An 18,170-nucleotide genomic window follows, 5' to 3' on the forward strand; every position below is an offset into this window, starting at 1 on the left:
ACAGAATCTGTGAAGGAATTTCAGGAGATCTTTGACACAGCAACACCAATGGAATATTATAGACTAAATGTGTAAATCCCATTTCTGGGCTTTTTCTGCAGTCAGCTTCAAGAAAGGTTTACTAGGCACAGGGAAGTAGTTCAGGAACTGCAAGTGTTCCTCCCTATTCATTGTGGGCATTTAAAACCAACTTGAACAAGAGTACAGAACTTTACAATGAATTCCTTCAAGATTCTGACACACTGATGGAAGAATTTGACATGTGGTGTAGAAAATGGAAAAAGATTGCACCTGCAGAAAAACCATCAAATCCACTAGAAGCAGATCTTGTCTGTGATGGACAGTTTTTTCCGAATGTGAAGAAACTTCTTCAAATTTCTGCAACATTGCCAGTGTCAACAGCTACAAGTGAAAGGTCGTTTTCAACTCTTAAACACTTGAAAACATACACAAGAAGTATAAAAAGGCAAGAAAGACTGACTGGACTTGCACTCTTGAGTGTCCACCGAAGTTTATCAATAGAGCCTGATTTCTGTCAAAGTGTATTGACAGTTTTCAAGTGTTTCTAACAAACGTTGCAGTATTCTTTTGTAACTATAAATGATCAATTAACAATCATTTACAGTTATTTTAAGACTTGAAACTTTGTAACTAAAATAGAAATTTGATTTATTGAAGTCTATATAAAATATACTTGAAACCATATAATTTAAAGTATTTTATGTTATGGCACGATGAAACATGCTTGTTACCCTTTGTAGTCTTTTACCTAGGTCATTGCTATTTTAAATGCTGGTTATAAGTTTTAATCCTGGTTTTATCAGTTTTATCTGCTGTTAATTCCACCCACATTGTGTGTTTTAATATGTTTTGGCTATTTTTGGCCTTACTAACCTTGCATAGCTTGTATCTTATACCTTTTATGGAGCAATAAGGGTCTTTGGACTGTAATAAAAATGTTGTTGTTGTGTTATCGAACTACTCTTCATGATTTGCTAAAAAAGTCCCTCCCCCCCCCCCCCCGAATTTTTTTTCTGGCTACGGCCCTGGATAACTGTGTATATAGATTCAGGAGAAAAAGCAGATGGAAACAAAGAAGATTGGAAAATAAGAAATAAATAGACAATTTGAAATTTTAAACAATGCTTTTGATACAGCAAACAGGGTAAACTAAAAGATATATCAAGCAGATATGCTGGATTAGAAATTGGAAAGTTTAATAGAGAAGAAATCAACAGGAGAGTTATCAAAGCTGGATGATCTCTAATCAAAAGACCCAAAAGATCTACAAGAAGACCCAGAGCTAAAAGGAGCAAAAATAAAGAAAAGTATAAGATCAGGGCATACGCAGATGACTTGATATGCATAATAGAAGAACTGAAAAAAACAATAAGGAAATGGTTAGATAAAATAGAAAACTTTGGAAAGGTATCAGGACTTAAAATAAATATAGATAAAACTATGCTACTAACGAAAAATATGACTAAGGAAAGACAAGAAACATTAGCAGACATATCAGGCATACAAATTAGAAAAACAATTAGTTACTTAGGGATAATCATAACAGCGACAAACTCACAATTGGTAGAGAATAACTATGACCCAAAATGGAAAGAAATCAAAAAAGATTTAGATAATTGGAACAAATTCAATATTTCATTACTGTCAATCTTGCCAAAAATGCTATGTCTGTTCCAAAATATTCCACTAATTAGAAGCATAAAGAGATTCAAAACCTGGAACAAAAATATAAATCAATTTATCTGGGTAAACAAAAAACCCAGAATAAGAAGAACTCACATAATAGATGATAATAAAGGAGGTTTGGCTCTTCCTGATCTTCAGCTATGCCACGATGCCTGCGGCCTAATGTGGGCCCGAGAGTGGACAACACTCCAGAAAACTAGATTATTAACAATAGAGGGAGTAGACCTTAGAGCAGGCTGGCATGCATATGCATGGTACGAGAAAAGAAAGACAGAAAAGAGTTTTGGGGACCACTTCATCCGATCTGCAATAATAAAAATATGGGAAAAATATAAGGGAAATCTATTCACAAAAATCCCACTATGGGTCTCCCCCCTAGAGGCCTCCCATATAAGAGAAATGGGAGGAACATGCTGGCCAAAATACAAAGATATACTGCTAAAGGAAAAGGGAACATATAAATTAAAAACTCAAGAAGAGATAAATCAAAAATTTAAACATATAGGGTGGTACCAATACTTACAATTGAAGGACTATTTTAACACAGATAAGAAAGTAGGATTTGAAGATAAGGAATCATTCTGGGACAAAATAATACAATCAGAAATTAAGGTTATAACTAAAATCTATTAAAAAATTACTAGAGTGGGCGACAGAAGAGGAATCAATAAAGGAATGCATGATCAAATGGGCAAGATACATAGGGAAGACAATAAGAATTGAGGAATGGGAAAAGGCATGGAATTACAGATTAAAATTAACCTACTCAGTAGACCTTAAAGAAAATTGGATAAATTTTTTTTACCGTTGGTATCTGACCCTCCAGAAGCTGTCAAAGCATAACAAAAAAATCTCAAATAAATGCTGGAAGTGTGGAGAACAGGAAGGCACGTTCTTCCACTGCTGGTGGACGTGCGATAAAGCCAGGAACTATTGGAAGGAAATCCACCAGAGAATACAAAAGATGCTACAAATTAAAATCAATCTGGAACCAAAATATTTTCTATTAGGTTTATATGACATAGAAAAGGATAAAAACAATGATATTCTGTTCAACTATTCAATAACGGCAGCGAGAATGATATATGCAAAAAATTGGAGGGAAAAAAACAGGCCGGAGATAAAAATGTGGTACAACAAAATTTTGGAGATTATGAGCATGGATAAACTAACCTATTTATTATCACAAAACCAAGGTAGACCAAAAAACCAAACCAATTGGGAACAAGTTAAAAACTAGGCGACCAATGAGGTTTCGGTTCTGTAACCAGGCCTGAAATCAGATTGAGATGGATTCAGATAATCGGTGTCTTCCAAGAAACTTTGGAGTTGTGAAGCCACCACCTTCTTTAGAACCTTGCCCACGAAGGGGAGATTTGATACTGGTCTATAATTATTCAGGTCAGTGGGATCCAGTGCCGGTTTCTTTAATAACGGTCTTACAACTGCCTCCTTGAATCTAATTGGCATTATGCCTTGGGTCAAGGAGGCATTAACCAGCACCTTCACCCACTCCGCCATTCCCCCCTTGCTGATTTTATAAGCCAGGACGGGCAAGGGTCTAGAGAACAAGTAGTCGGCCCCATTTCTCCCGAGATCTTGTCCACGTCCTCGGGCTGAGCTAACTGAAAGTAATCCATTAAACAGTTTAAATGAAAATTGTAGAATTTTCTCCACGGATAATAATAATAAACAATTTAAGAAAAGAATTAATTGAAACAGTCTGCCATAAAAAACAAGATCAATTTCAATTGAAGAACAGGAGAAGAAGACATGAAGATTATGAGATAATGTGAGAAGACACAAGATATAATCAATGGACTTAAAATTTAAATTCTTAGAATCTTCAATATTTTATGAAATGTGTGTTAAAGAAATAGAGAAGAATACTTAGTTGTAATAATAATTTTGTAAAATAACTCCCCATATGCCAATAACCCCACCCTCTTTGCTCTCTCCTTGCAACACATTAGATATTTGTAAAGATGCAACTAATAACAAATGTATTATCCCCCATTTTTTTCTTTTTCCTTCTCCCCCCCCCCACGCCCCACTATCTTAGTATGATTTTTTATTTTTACTTGGATATGTTTAATAAAAACTATTTTAACACAAAAAAATAGTAAAAGAGAGAAAAATATTTTCTCTCTGCTAGTTTTCCATGGTGTTAAGGAGAAATAACATACAATTTTCCATAAAAAGAACTGAGAAAATAAAATCAAGGCCAGGAATTGTAAATACTTGATACTGTATATAGTTTTATATCAAAAAATCTTACTAGTTTTTAGAAATAATGTGGGGTAGTACATATGTGAACATCTTGTTTTAAACATTATATTAATTTTTTGAGATTAAAATATGCTAACATTTTTTTTAGGATTCGCTAATTTTCCGTGTCGCAGGATGGGTACATGAAATCATATATAGTTTCCAAACTACGACCTCCCTGAACCGCTGCAAGCTGGACAGCAAGTGTCCCAGAAGCAAGCAAAATACAGCAGTCCTTTTACAGAAAAAACATGCTTCAGCCTTTCTATTAGTAGAGTCCAACTGCTAGCAGCTGTTTAGCAAACTCACAGATTCAGGTTTCCATTCAAAATATCTGGAGGCTTTAAACCTTCATAGTTGCTATATATACAAAAAACTAGCTTTGCCCGGCCACGCGTTGCTGTGGCTTATGGGAATTATTTGTTGGATAGGTGGAATAGGAGTGAATAGTGTTGGAGCGTGAAAGTGTGGCTGTTTTGTGGAGTGGTTGGAGTAGGAGAGTCAATGAAAGAGGCGGTTTGAAGCCTGGGTAGTTCCTTAGTAGGGGAATCCTTGTTTGGCCAGATTGAATGGTAGTGAATAGGTCTGTAGGTTAAAATCCTGGTCGCTTTGTAAATGGGGTATTCTTGGTAGGTCAGGTTGAATGGGACAGAGTAGTGTCGTGGTTTTAGAGTTTGGGGTTTTTTTATGTAGGGGAAATGTTGGTTGATGTGGTTGAAAAGTATTGAATAGGTTTGATGGTTGTAAGTCTGGGCGATTTGTACGTTGCGGAATCCTTGGTTGGGTAGTTGGAATAGGAATTAATAGTGTCAGTGTGGGAGGTTTGAATGGTGGAATTAGCCACCTTGATTAGTATTTAATGGCCTTGGAGGTTCAAAGGGTGTTTGTTTTCTGTGTGGAGGAATTGTTTGTTGGGAAGTGTTAGCTGGTCCTGCTTTCCAGAGTGTTGTTGTTTATTTATTCTCGTGGTTTTAGAGATGATATTGTTATGTATTATTATACCACAGTAACTGTTATATATTATATTTATAATGTTATATTAGGTGGTTAGAATTGGATTATATGAGGTCGGTTGTACATAGTTGTATAAAATGTAGACTGAACTGGATGAGATGGTAGTGTAGACTCAAGGCCCTGTTATACAGGAATATTATTTAGAATGGCAAGGTAGATAATCTAGTTTAAAGGAGACATTGGGAGATGTGCCTTGGTATTTTGGGTAATATAGCTGTGTGGCAGGGGTTTGAGTGTAGATTGTCAGATAATGTAGTTTAAATCCAATAATCTGTATTTTCTAGGTAGTATGGATGAGGGGTAAATGGAGTTTATTTATTTATTTATTTATTTATTTACAGTATTTATATTCCGCCCTTCTCACCCCGAAGGGGACTCAGGGCGGATTACAATGAACACATACATGGCAAACATTCAATGCCAACAGACAAACCACATACATTAGACAAACTCAGAGGCATTTTTAACATTTTTCCAGCTTCACGATTCCGGCCACAGGGGGAGCTGTTGCTTCACCGTCCAGTAGTGGCTGTACTTCCGCATTCCTTTCCTCGTGTTTTGCTGGCAGTTTTATGGTGTTGTAAATTAGCCTCCCGCATAAAGCGTCCCTAAATTTCCCTAATTGACAGGTGCAACTGTCTTTCGGGGCTGCATAGGTCAACAGCAAGCCGGGGCTATTAATGGCCGGAGGCTTAACCTGACCCGGGCTTCGAACTCATGACCTCTCGGTCAGTAGTGATTTATAGCAGCTGGTTACTAGCCAGCTGCGCCACAGCCCGGCCCCTGTCTGTGCCCTGGGATAAAGGCATGGGGCAACTTGGGCCCTCCCTCCAGGTGGTTTGGATTTCAACTGCTAGCATTCCTAACAGCCTGAGTCTCTTTCCTTTTCTCCCTCAAACGCTTAAGCTGTTAGAAATGGTGGGAGTTAATGTTGAAAATACTTGGAGGGAGGGCTCAAGTCTGGGTGAAGAGTATGTGGTCGAGGTCCTTGGGGTAGATGATGGAGTACCTGCCGTTGGAGAGGGCTGTCATGCAGAAGGAGGGAAAGGAGACGGGGTGGTTGCACCGGGCCAGCATCACCATGTCCAGCTGTCCAGAGTACAGGATGCAATAGGGCCCGGTCGGCATGGGTGGAGGCGGTTTCGTGGTCAAAGGAGAGGGTGGTAGTGGTGTGGAGGGCATTGTAGGGGAGAACGCCTCGGGTGAGGGAGGGCGACTTGGCCTGGGGTGCAGGCTAGGAACAGCCCCTTCCTCCGTGCCTGCCTTCCTGCCTGTGTATATTTTATGTTATCTGTGTAGATGTCAATCTTCTCTATATCTTGAAGGGTTTGTGTGCGCGCGTGCGGGAAGGGTTGGGAGGATTGTGGCGCATGCACACATTGCGTGTGGTGATTTTTGGCCTTTTATTGTTGTTATGATTGTGTTTTTAGTATAATTGTGTTGTATCTTACTTGAGGCGGGGATGATTGATTGTGTTGCCACATTTTGAGTTGGGGGGGTCTGAACAAAGGATGCCCCCCCAGGCAAGAGACAAACCTTTCCAATGCTAATTAGGGTGATTAACTGAAACATTAGCGCTGGCTTCCAACTGACAAAGGATCCTTGTCACACCCTGGACTCTCCACAGATATATATTTTTACCTTCCTTGCCTAGTTTATCCATGCCTCACAACCTCTGAGGATGCCTGCCATAGATGTGGGTGGAACGTCAGGAGAGAATACTTCTGGAACATGGCCACACAGCCCGAAAGACATACAACAACCCTGTGATCTCGGCTCTGAAAGCCTTCGACAACACATTGAACATATCCAACGTTCTGCCGGCCCGTTTATGTTGGATTACTGAGATTCTACTGTACCTCCACACCGCCCCGCATTTGCTCAGCCACAGGCAAAGCAGCAAGGGACCGGCTTGCGCAAGGGAGGCCGGAAAGCCCGCCATGACGAGGAAACAGTTGCCAACAAAGGCTGTTCGCTACCCACGCCCGCTTGCCGCGCGCTCCCTTTCCTAACGGCCGCCCTCGCGCCATCAGTGGCAGCAACAGCAACGGCTGCAGCTCGCGCCGCACCGCAAGGCACTCTGGGAAGAGTAGTTCACCCCCGAGGGGCAGCGAACGGTGGATGCAAATGAAAGGGGCGGGGCTTTTGAAGGGTACCAAGGAGGGACCAATAGGCGTTGGCCTAGAGCCCGGCGGCTGGATGCGAGGCGGAGAAGGAGCCGGCAGGGTCGGGTGCGCCGCTTCCTCCTCCTCGTCTTTGCCGCCCGTGTTCGTGCCTCAAGCGCAGGAGGGGAGCCATGTCTGGAAGCGCCGCCATTCCCAACGGGGGCAGCGCCTCACGGCACCCCGGCAACAAAGTGACGGTGGTCCTGGGCGCCCAGTGGGGCGACGAGGGCAAAGGCAAAGTGGTGGATCTGCTGGCCCAGGACGCTGACGTCGTTTGCAGGTGCCAGGTGAGTGAACACTGAGCGAGAGAGTGAGCAGGCCCCGAGGGAGGGAGGGAGTCACCTTGGGTTTCGTCGCCAGGGGAGAGAGAGAAGAGCGGAGTTTTCCCGCCGTGGTTGCTATGGCGACTGCCTTCCTCCGCTCCGGGGCAGGTTATTTTGCGCGCCTTCGATTGGACCAGGCGGCCCTCCGTACCCGCGGATGCTTCTGAATGGCAACCCTTGATGTTTACCATTTTTGCTACCGCCTGAGCGCTCACGGATGTCGGCATCCACGAGAACCAAGCCCCAGCGGGCCACACTGTCTTCCACCCGCCCTACAGACCTTCCTCTTCCTCCCACAATTGCTAGCCCCAACTCGCCCGCTTTTCTTTCTCTTCCTCCTCTCCCGCCTTGTGTTGCGAGGAGGAGGACCATGAGGTAGCGAGAAGAAGGCCCCGTTTCCTCCCCCTCCCTCCTTCACCGCGCCTTTCTTTTTCCGCAAGGCCGTGAGGGCCCTTTCCCGCCCGAGGAGAGGCGCGTGGAGGAGGGAGGCGGCGCCCTCACCAATGCCTTTTCCTTGGGCTCCTGAAGGGCACCGGCTGCCCTCTCTCACAAGCGAAGCTTTCTTGTGAGGCAGGAGGAAGAAAGCCTCTCCGAGCAAACCTTTGCCAACGGTGTTTGAAGGCCCTTCCACACAGCCCTATATCCCAGAATATCAAGGTAGCAAATCCCACAATATCTGCTTTGAACTGGGTTATCAAAGTCCACACTCATATAATGTGGGGTTTTCTGCCATGATATTCATGAATATAGGGCTATGAGGAAGGGGAGAGGCCGAAGGAGAGAGGCCTTGTTTTCTTCCCATCTCGACTTTCTTGGCGGGAGGACCCACAGATACAACATCCCTTCCTCAGACTTTGGTCTTTCCTTGGGCCAGATGCATCAGCACGGTAGAACTACAGTTTGTGTCACCATTTTTTTCACACAGAGAGGGCAAACGACCCTTTGAAACTAAGGCTGGATCTACACTGCCATATAATCTAGATTATCAAATCAGATAATCCACATATCTGCTTTGAAGTGAGTTATGAGTACACTGCCATAAAATTCAATTCAGAGAAGATAACATGGTAGTGTAGATGGGGCCTCCAACTCCCATGATTCCAAAGCCATGGTAGTTTGAGTTGCATCAAACTGCATTCATTTTGCAGTGTGGAGCAGGTCTTAATCAGGGATCCGTAGAAAGATTTCAGGGTGCCCATGAGTTAAACTTATCTTTATTTTCTCTAAAAGAAATCTAGCATTTCCTTCTCTTATCAATATATGCAATTAATTACAATAGTGTTAATTTTATATCACATTACAGTAGTGGCACATTTTGAAAAATCGCTTTTGCTCATCCATGTTTTGGAACTATGGTTGTTGTTAGACCTGATGCTAGATCACACATGATTAGAGTCCTGTGTACCAACTTTGTTATTCATATCAGGCATTAAAATTTTGGGAAGTTGTAGAACATAATTTTGAATACGGGAAATCCCCAAGTTGCAAACAAGATAGCTTCTATAGTTTGTTTTAAAGTTGAAATTGTAAGTTGGAACCGGAACATTTTAAAAGTGTAACTCCAGCCATGTATGTATGTGCATACATGCATGATACAGATAGCATATCAAAAGGTCAACATCTTTGAGGTGTTTGTGTTGCTATATGTGACCCTGTTCAGAAGATTTCACCTCACTTTCTGTCCCTGTGATAATTGGATTTTGAAAAAATGGCTTGTTGTGGAAACAAGAATTGGTGATAAAGTTTCAGTGGAGACACCTTTTCCCTATGATAACTCTTTCAGGAGTGAATTTCCCTTCCAAGTGGTAGATTTTTCTCACTTCCTGTTGTCTCACCCTGTTCTTAACTATGAATCATTTGTAAGTCAGATGTTTGCAACTCTGGGGCTGCCTGTAATCCTAAAATATAGTTTGAAGATAAGTCAATGTTGCATTTCATAAAAGTATCAGCGACTAAATTCTGAGAAGGGGTCCATGGTTTTCACCTGACTGGCAAAGTGGTCCATGGAACAAAAATAGACAAGACAACCCTCAGTGGTTCCCAACCGTTTTTTGGCTGTGCCCCAACTAAGCATATCTAAAATCCTGATGTCCCCTGACATATAATTCTTACTATTCAAGAAGTCATCTGCACTAAATTCAGGGTAACTTAAGTGTCCAACTTCATTGCATGTCTTTGGTGAGAATATATGAGAATATCCTGTCACCAGACATGTATTTTCTTGCAGGTTTTATTTTTATTTTGATACAAAAGTACTGCCATACCTATGAAAGTATTTATAGTGCTTTGGATTTTTCCACAGATTACTTGCTACATTTATATGCAGAACCAAAAGATATATTTATGTTGTATAGCTTGTAATGCTAAAAGAACACTGAGAGGAGTGGGGTGTTTGGAATGAAACTGGCCTCCCTTTTTCTCACTACTCCTCTCCAATAACAGGCTTTCCCCCTTTCCATTGTCACCAGCTGACTGCTGGTTAATTTTTAAAATGTGTATGTCACAATATATATTTATCTACTGTATATGATGCCCGTAGCACCAAAAGAAATGCAAAAAAATCACTGTTAATAATTCATTCTCTTAAAAATCAAATTGCCTTCCTGTGAAGCATTTGCTCTACGTTGAGAACCAGGGGTCTAGATGCACCCAGTATTCCCCCCCCCCCGACCTGTGTGGTTATGAAGGGTCTTACCTAGCCTGTAAATGTTACCTTAACAAGAGACCAGTTTCTTGATTATTTCTTCTAATGGGCACTCATGAACGTTGATCTTGTACAAATTGTGCAATAGAAATATCCTAAATTCATTTGAAAAGTAATTAGTAAAACACCCTAGAACCAGGGGTCTAGATGCACCCAGTATTCCCCCCCCCCCCACCTGTGTTGTTATGAAGGGTCTTACCTAGCCTGTAAATGTTACCTTAACAAGAGACCAGTTTCTTGATTATTTCTTCTAATGGGCACTCATGAACATTGATCTTGTACAAATTGTGCAATAGAAATATCCTAAATTCATTTGAAAAGTAATTAGTAAAACACCCTAGTGAATTTTCTGGGAATTTTGTGATAGTTACATATTCTATATTAGGCATCCAGTCCGCTGCAAAAGTATGGTAGCCTCTTTGGATCTGTTAGAGTTTGCTTGCAATGCCTCTGTGAATACCAAAATCTCTGGATGCTCAAGTCCCATTATATACAGTGGTATAGTAAAATTCCATTATTAGTATAATGGCAAGATAAAGGCTTTTTATTGATAAAAATATTTTCAAGTCATAGAAGGGCACAGAATCTGTGGATACAGATGACTGGCTATATTCACAAGTGGTGGTTAGAATATGAAGAGCACTGTAAGCATGCAGTTCATGCACAACAAACTTGTTTTTTTTATCTTACAAATGCAGTCTCTTGTGCTGCAGGAGCTGTTCCAGTCAAAAATTTTCTAGCCTTCAGATATGACAAGTAGGATGTAGAAGAGGCCCAATTGAGAATGGAAATCCATATTGCTTTAGGTGTTTGTTTGCATAGCACACATGCTCATCTTGGAAAAGATTTATTTTCCCTTAACTGCTGAAGTGAAGTACAGTATCAGTTTAATGTGTAGTAGCTGAGCCATCTGCAGAAAACTTGACATATCTAGACTGTTCATAAAAACAAATTGTCTGCTCTTAAAGAAATTGAGTCTGTCCTAGTCGAGGGAGTGGGTGATTCACTGGATTCCACTTCTGTTATTTATGTTGACTGGGTTCTTGTGGGTTTCAAATTGTTTGGGAGGACTGTGATTAACATCAAAGCAATGTGGTCTGCTTTTGGTTGTTGAAATGGAAAACAAATCACACATCCATCTCTCACTAAGGAACTCTCACTGCTTTCTTGCATAAATCATGTACTTTCATGTCACCCGTGGTGTTACTTTGTAAACATTCTTACTTCCTGTACAGTTTTGCAGAATCATGGCACCTTAGGCTAAGACATTTAGCTCAAGAAATAAAATAAACTTTGAGATTCTTTTTGTATTAGTCTGTGCTTGCTTGCATCTATCACTCAGTGCAATGGATAGCTCTTACATTTCAGCTACATAAAGAAGGAACTTGAACGTTTAATTGGATCTAAAGATATATGAATGTGGAGTCTCTTGTGTGAAGTTTTTTGTGCTTTGTTCTTCTATGTACTTTGAAATAACTTACGGAATGGCAGGGAAACCCAAACTACAAGGGCTATGGCATATGTATTGAAAGTGGAAAAGAAAGAATTGCTAAAATTCAGGCTAAGGCACTTTGTGTGAGCACATGTTTTTCACAAAGGTTAACCAACACATTAGTGAATCTTTTTAGGGGTATGTGTGTCAGAAATGATGATGAGAGACCTGTTGCTGCTTGCATATTTTTTGAGGAGGACTTGCATCATATTGAATCTAGAACTCTTGTGTTTGATTTCTTCCTAAGAAAACAAGCCCAGGAATGGAAAAAGAAATTAGATCAGTATTTTTTGTTGTTTATTTGTTCAGTTGCGACTCTTCATGACCTCATGGACCAGTTCATGCCAGAGCTCCCTGTCCGCCGTGGCCACACTCAACTCCGTCAAGGTCAAACCAGTCACTGCAAGGATACCATCCATCCATCTTGCCCTTGGTCTACCCCTCTTCTCTTTTCCTTCCTTTTTCCTCAACATCATTCTCTGGAGCCTCCGGTGGCCTAGGGGATAAAAGCCTTCTGACTTGAAGGTTGGCTTGCTGACCTGAAGGCTGCCAGGTTCGAATCCCACCTGGGGAGAGCGCAGATGAGCTCTCTCTATCAGCTCCAGCTCCATGCGGGGACATGAGAGAAGCCTCCCACAAGGATGGCAAAACATCCGGGCGTCCTCTGGGCAACGTCCTTGCAAACGGCCAATTCTCTCACTCCAGAAGCAACTGACACGAAAAAAAAGCATCATTCTCTTCTCCAAGCTTTTCTGTGTTCTCTTTATGTGGCCAAAGTACTTCATCTTTGCCTCTAATATCCTTCCCTCCAGTGAACAGTCAGGCATTATTTCCTGGAGTATGAACTAGTTTGATCTTTTTGCGGTCCATGGCACTCTCAGAATTTTCCTCCAACACCATAGTTCAAAAGTGTCTATTTTCTTTCACTCAGCCTTCCTTATGGGCCAGCTCTCACATCCATAGGATACTACAGGGAATACCATTGCTTTAACTATGTGGACCTTCGTTGCTAGTGTGATGTCTCTACCCTTCACTATTTTATCGAGGTTGGTCATTGCTCTCCTCCCAAGAAGCAAACATCTTCTGATTTCCTGGCTGCAGTCTGTGCCTGCAGTAATTTTCGTGCCTAGAAATATAAAGTCTGTCACTGCCTCTACGTTTTCTCCCTCTATTTGCCAGTTATCAATTAGTCTGGTTGCCATAATCTTGGTTTTCTTGATGTTTAACTGCAACTCAGCTTTTGCATTTTCTTCTTTCACCTTGGTTATAAGGCTCCTCAGCTCCTCCTTGCTTTCAGCCAGGATCAGTATACAGTAGAGTCTCACTTATCCAAGCCTCGCTTATTCAAGTTTCTGGATTATCCAAGCCATTTTTGTAGTCAATGTTTTCAATATATTGTGATATTTTGGTGCTAAATTCGTAAATACTGTAATTACAACATAACATTACTGCACAATGAACTACTTTTTCTGTCAGATTTGTTATATAACATGATGTTTTGGTGCTTAATTTGTAAAATCATAACCTAATTTGATGTTTAATAGGCTTTTCCTTAATCCCTCCTTATTATCCAAGATATTCGCTTATCCAAGCTTCTGCCGGCCCGTTTAGCTTGGATAAGTGAGACTCTACTGTACCTGCAAGAAAATGTTGAGGTGCAGATTGCCTTTTTTTTTATAATACTCCTTTTCATTCATTAATTTAGCTTTCCATGGCTACTGGGAATGTCCATTGTGTTGTTTGGATATATATGCATTGTATGTGTGTATGTCTGCGTGCATATTATTTATTGTGTTTTACAGGATTTCAGCACTGTCTTTTAATATAAAGTTATTTATCATTTTTGGTACTTCTAGAAGTCTTATTTTTTTCTTGTGAGTGTTTTCGCTCATTATAGTTTTATTAAAATTGTATATAATTATGAGGGTGCAGATTTTGTCCACATTTTTCAAGCAAGAAAGGTACAAGGTGTCCATGATTCAAACAGATTCAACTTCTGAAAGTTCAGGTAAGAGTTAATCATATTTTTGAAACTGTTTTCTTAGGACAAGCCTAATTTTGAAATGAAAGGGTTTGCAAAAAAGCATGGCGACCAGCTGTAGAACTCTTAAAACATGATAGCTGAACATCTGACCCTGCCTCTCAATTTGTACATCTCTTGTGGACTCTGAAGCAAGAAGGATTAAATTTCTGTTCCAAAAATAAATGGAAATATGATTCAAATCTGTATTTACCATATTAATTCCTCCATTTCCGTGCGTGTTGTATTTGTGTTCCTCATACCATACCCTATCAAATATTAGGAAGCTAGTAGGAACTAAATACCTTAAAGGCATGTCTGATCTTAGAAGCTAGGTTTGTTCAGTTTTGGTTAGTACTTGGATGGGAGACTGAACAAATACCGGATGGTATAAACTATATTTCAGAGGAAAGAATTGGCAAACCATCTCTGAGTATTCATTGCCTGAAAAAAACAAATGAAACTACGGGGATTGCTATAGATCAAGTAGGTGAATTGAAGGCATATATCCACTCAGGAAACTGAAAATTGAGAAGTGTCAATTGCCATCCTCACACTCTGTTGTAACTCTTTTACAGAGTTAAATGACAAGTTGCCACTGTGGTACTGTAGAGTTTGCTAGGAACAGACATAACAAAAAAAGTTCCTTATCCATTTGCTAATTACTTTCCCTTAATGTGTGCAATGCATTTCAGGCTCTCTTCAAATCTCTTGTTTCAAAAACACAGTGGAAAGTTCCTTTGTGCAATCAACCTTTCATTTTCTCATTTTGAAAAGTTATCACTGCCTCACCCTTAAATAATTAAGTAATTTTGAACATATTGTATAAGAAACTTGCATTCTGAAGAACATGAACAATATTTGTTTGTGTATTTTATGGTTTTTCCTCCACTTGGTTTAGATAATGCATCTTTTCAAACTGCCACAGATTATGTTTGCAGCCTTAAAATTAGCTTCTAGAAGCTATGTTATTCCATCTGATATGTGATCACCTGTGTAGAGCTAAATTAGCATGTGATCTTATACACACATACTAGGGAATAAATGCCATTAAACACCAAGATACTGACGGATGCATAGGATTATTCAGTTAATCTTCGAACATGCCATTCCAAAAATAATAGATTTCCTGTAGTAAGTGTTAATTCGTTAGATTATTATCTCATTTTTCCTTTGACGTATGTTTTCATAGCAGCTCGGCACATTTACTCGTTAGGATATTTTAGGATTATCAGCTAGTGGTTTGGGATTGCAATCATGTCTGCAACATAATCTGAGCTACTGAGCATGACTTCAGAAAATATTGCTTCTGCTGTTATAAAATATTTTACTGTAACCCTGCATGACTCTTAGCTCAGACCCACCCTAAAAGAAAAGCCCACCCACACAAGTCCCCAAATGCCGCACACCCAATTGCACATTGTGGCAGAGACAAGTGGATACATGCCTTCTCTTGCTGATACTAGCTTTTAGAGTTTGAGAGGTAGGCAACAAAAGGCATTCCTCCCCCTGAAATAAAAGATTTTGCAAAATCATAATACCTTAGGCTGAGACATATTATTAATTCAAGGAATAAAATAAACCTTGAGGCTCTTTTGTATTAGTCTGTGCTTATTTTCAGCCATCACTGGTGAAGTTTCCTGCCTTCATTGTGGAATTCTTTTGTGTTCTTCCTCTTAATGTTTGGATGCCTAGCATGAACCCATACTGAAGACATGTAGAAGCTACAAACTGTTTCCTAAGTAGATTTATGAAATGTATGCACAGTTTCAGCTATCTTACAAATCATCAACAAAGAGCGAGCCATATTGCTACATTAAGTTTTCATGGGGGAGGTAGTTCAGCTGAGGACAGGAGCTTTGTAGCTTCTGTAAGTATACAGAGACTACAGGTACATATCTTCTAATTAATAAATGCTCTGTTGCTTTGTCTCAGTTAGTTTTATTTGAAAAGAGAAAAAGAAAATTTCTGGTTAGAAATTATGTGCATATCAAAGATAATGCCATATCTGTTTGGAATCAAAAGTTTGCCTCTATGGGGCCTTAATACTAATGTTGGTATTGCTTTCGAGGCAGAGGTGCCCTGAATGAGCAATCTGTTACTTCATGAAACTCCCAGCTTTATAAAAGGGCGAGCTGCTGTGTGGTATTGAAAAGAGTTGCGATATTTTGAACAATGGAGAACTAGCCCTGAACAGTTACGCCAGGGAAGTGATAGGAATTGTGTGGCCTTGCTGATATTGTTGAAATGTAGCTTCCTGCATTCCTCACTGTTGTCACAGCTAACTGGGACACTTGGAAATTTCAGGCCCACAATGTTTGGAAGGCCATATCATTCCCGCCAAAGGAGAATCTGCCCTTCATACTTACGCTTCAAGGATTTGGTTGCTCCATTCCAGTGATCTTCCAGAACTTAGGAACATAGTTTATGCGCAATCCAAAGTAGATTGATTTAAAACCATGGTGATTGTACTGTAGTTTCATTCTTACAAGCAGGCTTTGCAACTGTTTTGAAGTGAGGATATTATACGTATTTTCAATTCTTTGGTACAGATTAGGGTTGAGATCCTGCATTATTGGACTTGGCCTTGACGATAAGGCTCTGTCAACATAGCTAGATCTCACGATGCCACCTTGTTCTTCCCCCAAACCCTATCTTTTCAACCAGGCCGTGCTCAAGATTAAGTGTTTCCAGGTTGATACAGAGCAGAATACTGGGAAATGTCTGCAGGGCTGCACTGTTTGCAGGGCATGTTGAAGACAAGCTAGTGGAGGGACCTTTGAGGCCTTGCAGCAAATATTCTCTCAATACACCCAATGGCTGGGACAGCGCTGCAAGTTTCATTCCCCAGCGTCTCAGTCTGCAGCACTTCAGAAGTGCTTTGTTTCAGATTCTGTCTTGCTAAATTGATTTTTGGGATCATGTTCAATAATTAACTATCATAAATGTGAATTTCAAATGGAATGAGATTATTAATCTGGTTTATGAACTCATGACTACTGAATAAAATGCCTGCTGGTGTCTTTAAAATACAGTGGGCTCTCCATATCTAAGGGCTTTGTATGTGCAGATTCAACAAATTGTAGATCAAAATGTATTTTTTAAATCAAATACTCATTTTAAAAAACTAGTTCTTAAAAATATCGGGAGGGAAAGCAATCTGTGATGCCTCACTTCATCCCTGGCCCACTCAGTGGCCTCACGAAAAGCCCATGGCAGAAGCTGTTTTGTGGCACTCTTCTGAGAATGAAGAAGCTGCTGAGGTGGGATGGCAAGGAAGAATGGCAAGGAGAAAAAAAGAAGACTAATTGTCAGGATGGGAAGGGGAGGCCAGGGCTGTTGCATTTGATTGAACTGGGGGAATAGAAGGTATGAACAGAGCTGGCTCATGACAGGTAGGGTTAGATTAGGAAGAGAAGGTTGTGGTTGTTGGTGTGGGAAGGCGATGGTAGGGGTCATACATCTAATAATTTCCTTCTGGATGCACATGGAGATGATGTTGAGCTTTATAATAAAGTCCTTGTATATTAGGGGCTTTAATACCTAATATATTTTCTTTGGTATCTGCAGTGGGTCCTAGAAAAAATCCTCTCTAGATGCCAGATGGACCACTGCATTTATGTAGCCCTTATGACTATCAGCTAAGTCATTCTGTGAGGTTACATATTGAGAATATGGGAACCTAATATTGTCAATTTTATCTTTATTCCAATATTTCTTGTTTTGTTTTTGATTTTATTTGGCTAGTCTTTGCCTTCACAAGTACATGCAGTATGGAACCGATAGTTGCTGGGCAAAACTAGAGCAGTTTATTTTCATAACGTAAAAGTCTATTTCCTGTTTGATAGGTAGACTATACAGTGTTCCCTCACTTATCACAGGGGTTACGTTCCAGGACCACCTGCGATAAGTGAAAATCCGTGAAGTAGGGACGCTAGGCTTCTCCTTAGGAAGGAAGTAGAAAGAGGGAGGGAGGGAGGGAAGGAAGGAAGGAAGGAAGGAAGGAAGGAAGGAAGGAAGGAAGGGAGGGAAGAAAGAGGCAGGGGAACATGGCACAACTTCCTTCTCCTCCTGCTACCGTTTGGGCTCCTTCTTCACCCCGCCGCCCACACGTGACTGAGACCACTGCCACTGTAAATCATAATTTTTTATGATTTATAAAATTATTTTAGTGTTTATTAAAAAACCACAAAACAGTGAGGGCGCGAAAAGCAAACCGCGAAGTAGCGAGGGAACACTGTACTGGCAAATGTGAACATTTTAAAATGTAGAATGTAGAAATGTAGAAAAGGTGCCTTTAACACAATGCATCCAATAGAAAAGATCTGATTAATAATAATTCATAATCTAGAATATTTAGGGTGTTTTTTTTTTTAAAAAAAGACTTACTTTTAGAAGTTGGAAAGCAGCACAGGCAACTGTAATTGCAAGATAAATTCTAAAAACTGTTATTATCATTTAGACCGTATGGTTGCAT

At 40.4% G+C, this 18,170-nt stretch overlaps 2 protein-coding genes across 3 annotated transcripts in view; one reads left to right on the forward strand and one right to left on the reverse strand.

Moving 5' to 3' along the window:
• The window catches only part of catspere (catsper channel auxiliary subunit epsilon), a 162,149-nt gene extending 155,049 nt beyond the window's left edge, over positions 1-7,100 (reverse strand). Inside the window, exon 1 of the mRNA XM_062974766.1 lies at positions 6,849-7,100. Coding sequence (XP_062830836.1) covers positions 6,849-6,931 — 83 coding nt within the window. The 5' untranslated portion in view covers positions 6,932-7,100. The remainder of the gene's footprint in view (positions 1-6,848) is intronic.
• A 35-nt stretch (positions 7,101-7,135) lies between these two features.
• The window catches only part of adss2 (adenylosuccinate synthase 2), a 35,743-nt gene continuing 24,708 nt past the window's right edge, over positions 7,136-18,170 (forward strand). For both annotated transcript variants that reach the window (XM_003225191.3, XM_008117453.3), the window contains exon 1: positions 7,136-7,441. In XM_003225191.3, the coding sequence (XP_003225239.1) occupies positions 7,286-7,441 (156 nt within the window). In that variant the 5' untranslated portion in view covers positions 7,136-7,285. The remainder of the gene's footprint in view (positions 7,442-18,170) is intronic.

This window comes from Anolis carolinensis, chromosome 1, assembly GCF_035594765.1.
Source record: "Anolis carolinensis isolate JA03-04 chromosome 1, rAnoCar3.1.pri, whole genome shotgun sequence".
Lineage (NCBI taxonomy): Eukaryota > Metazoa > Chordata > Lepidosauria > Squamata > Dactyloidae > Anolis > Anolis carolinensis.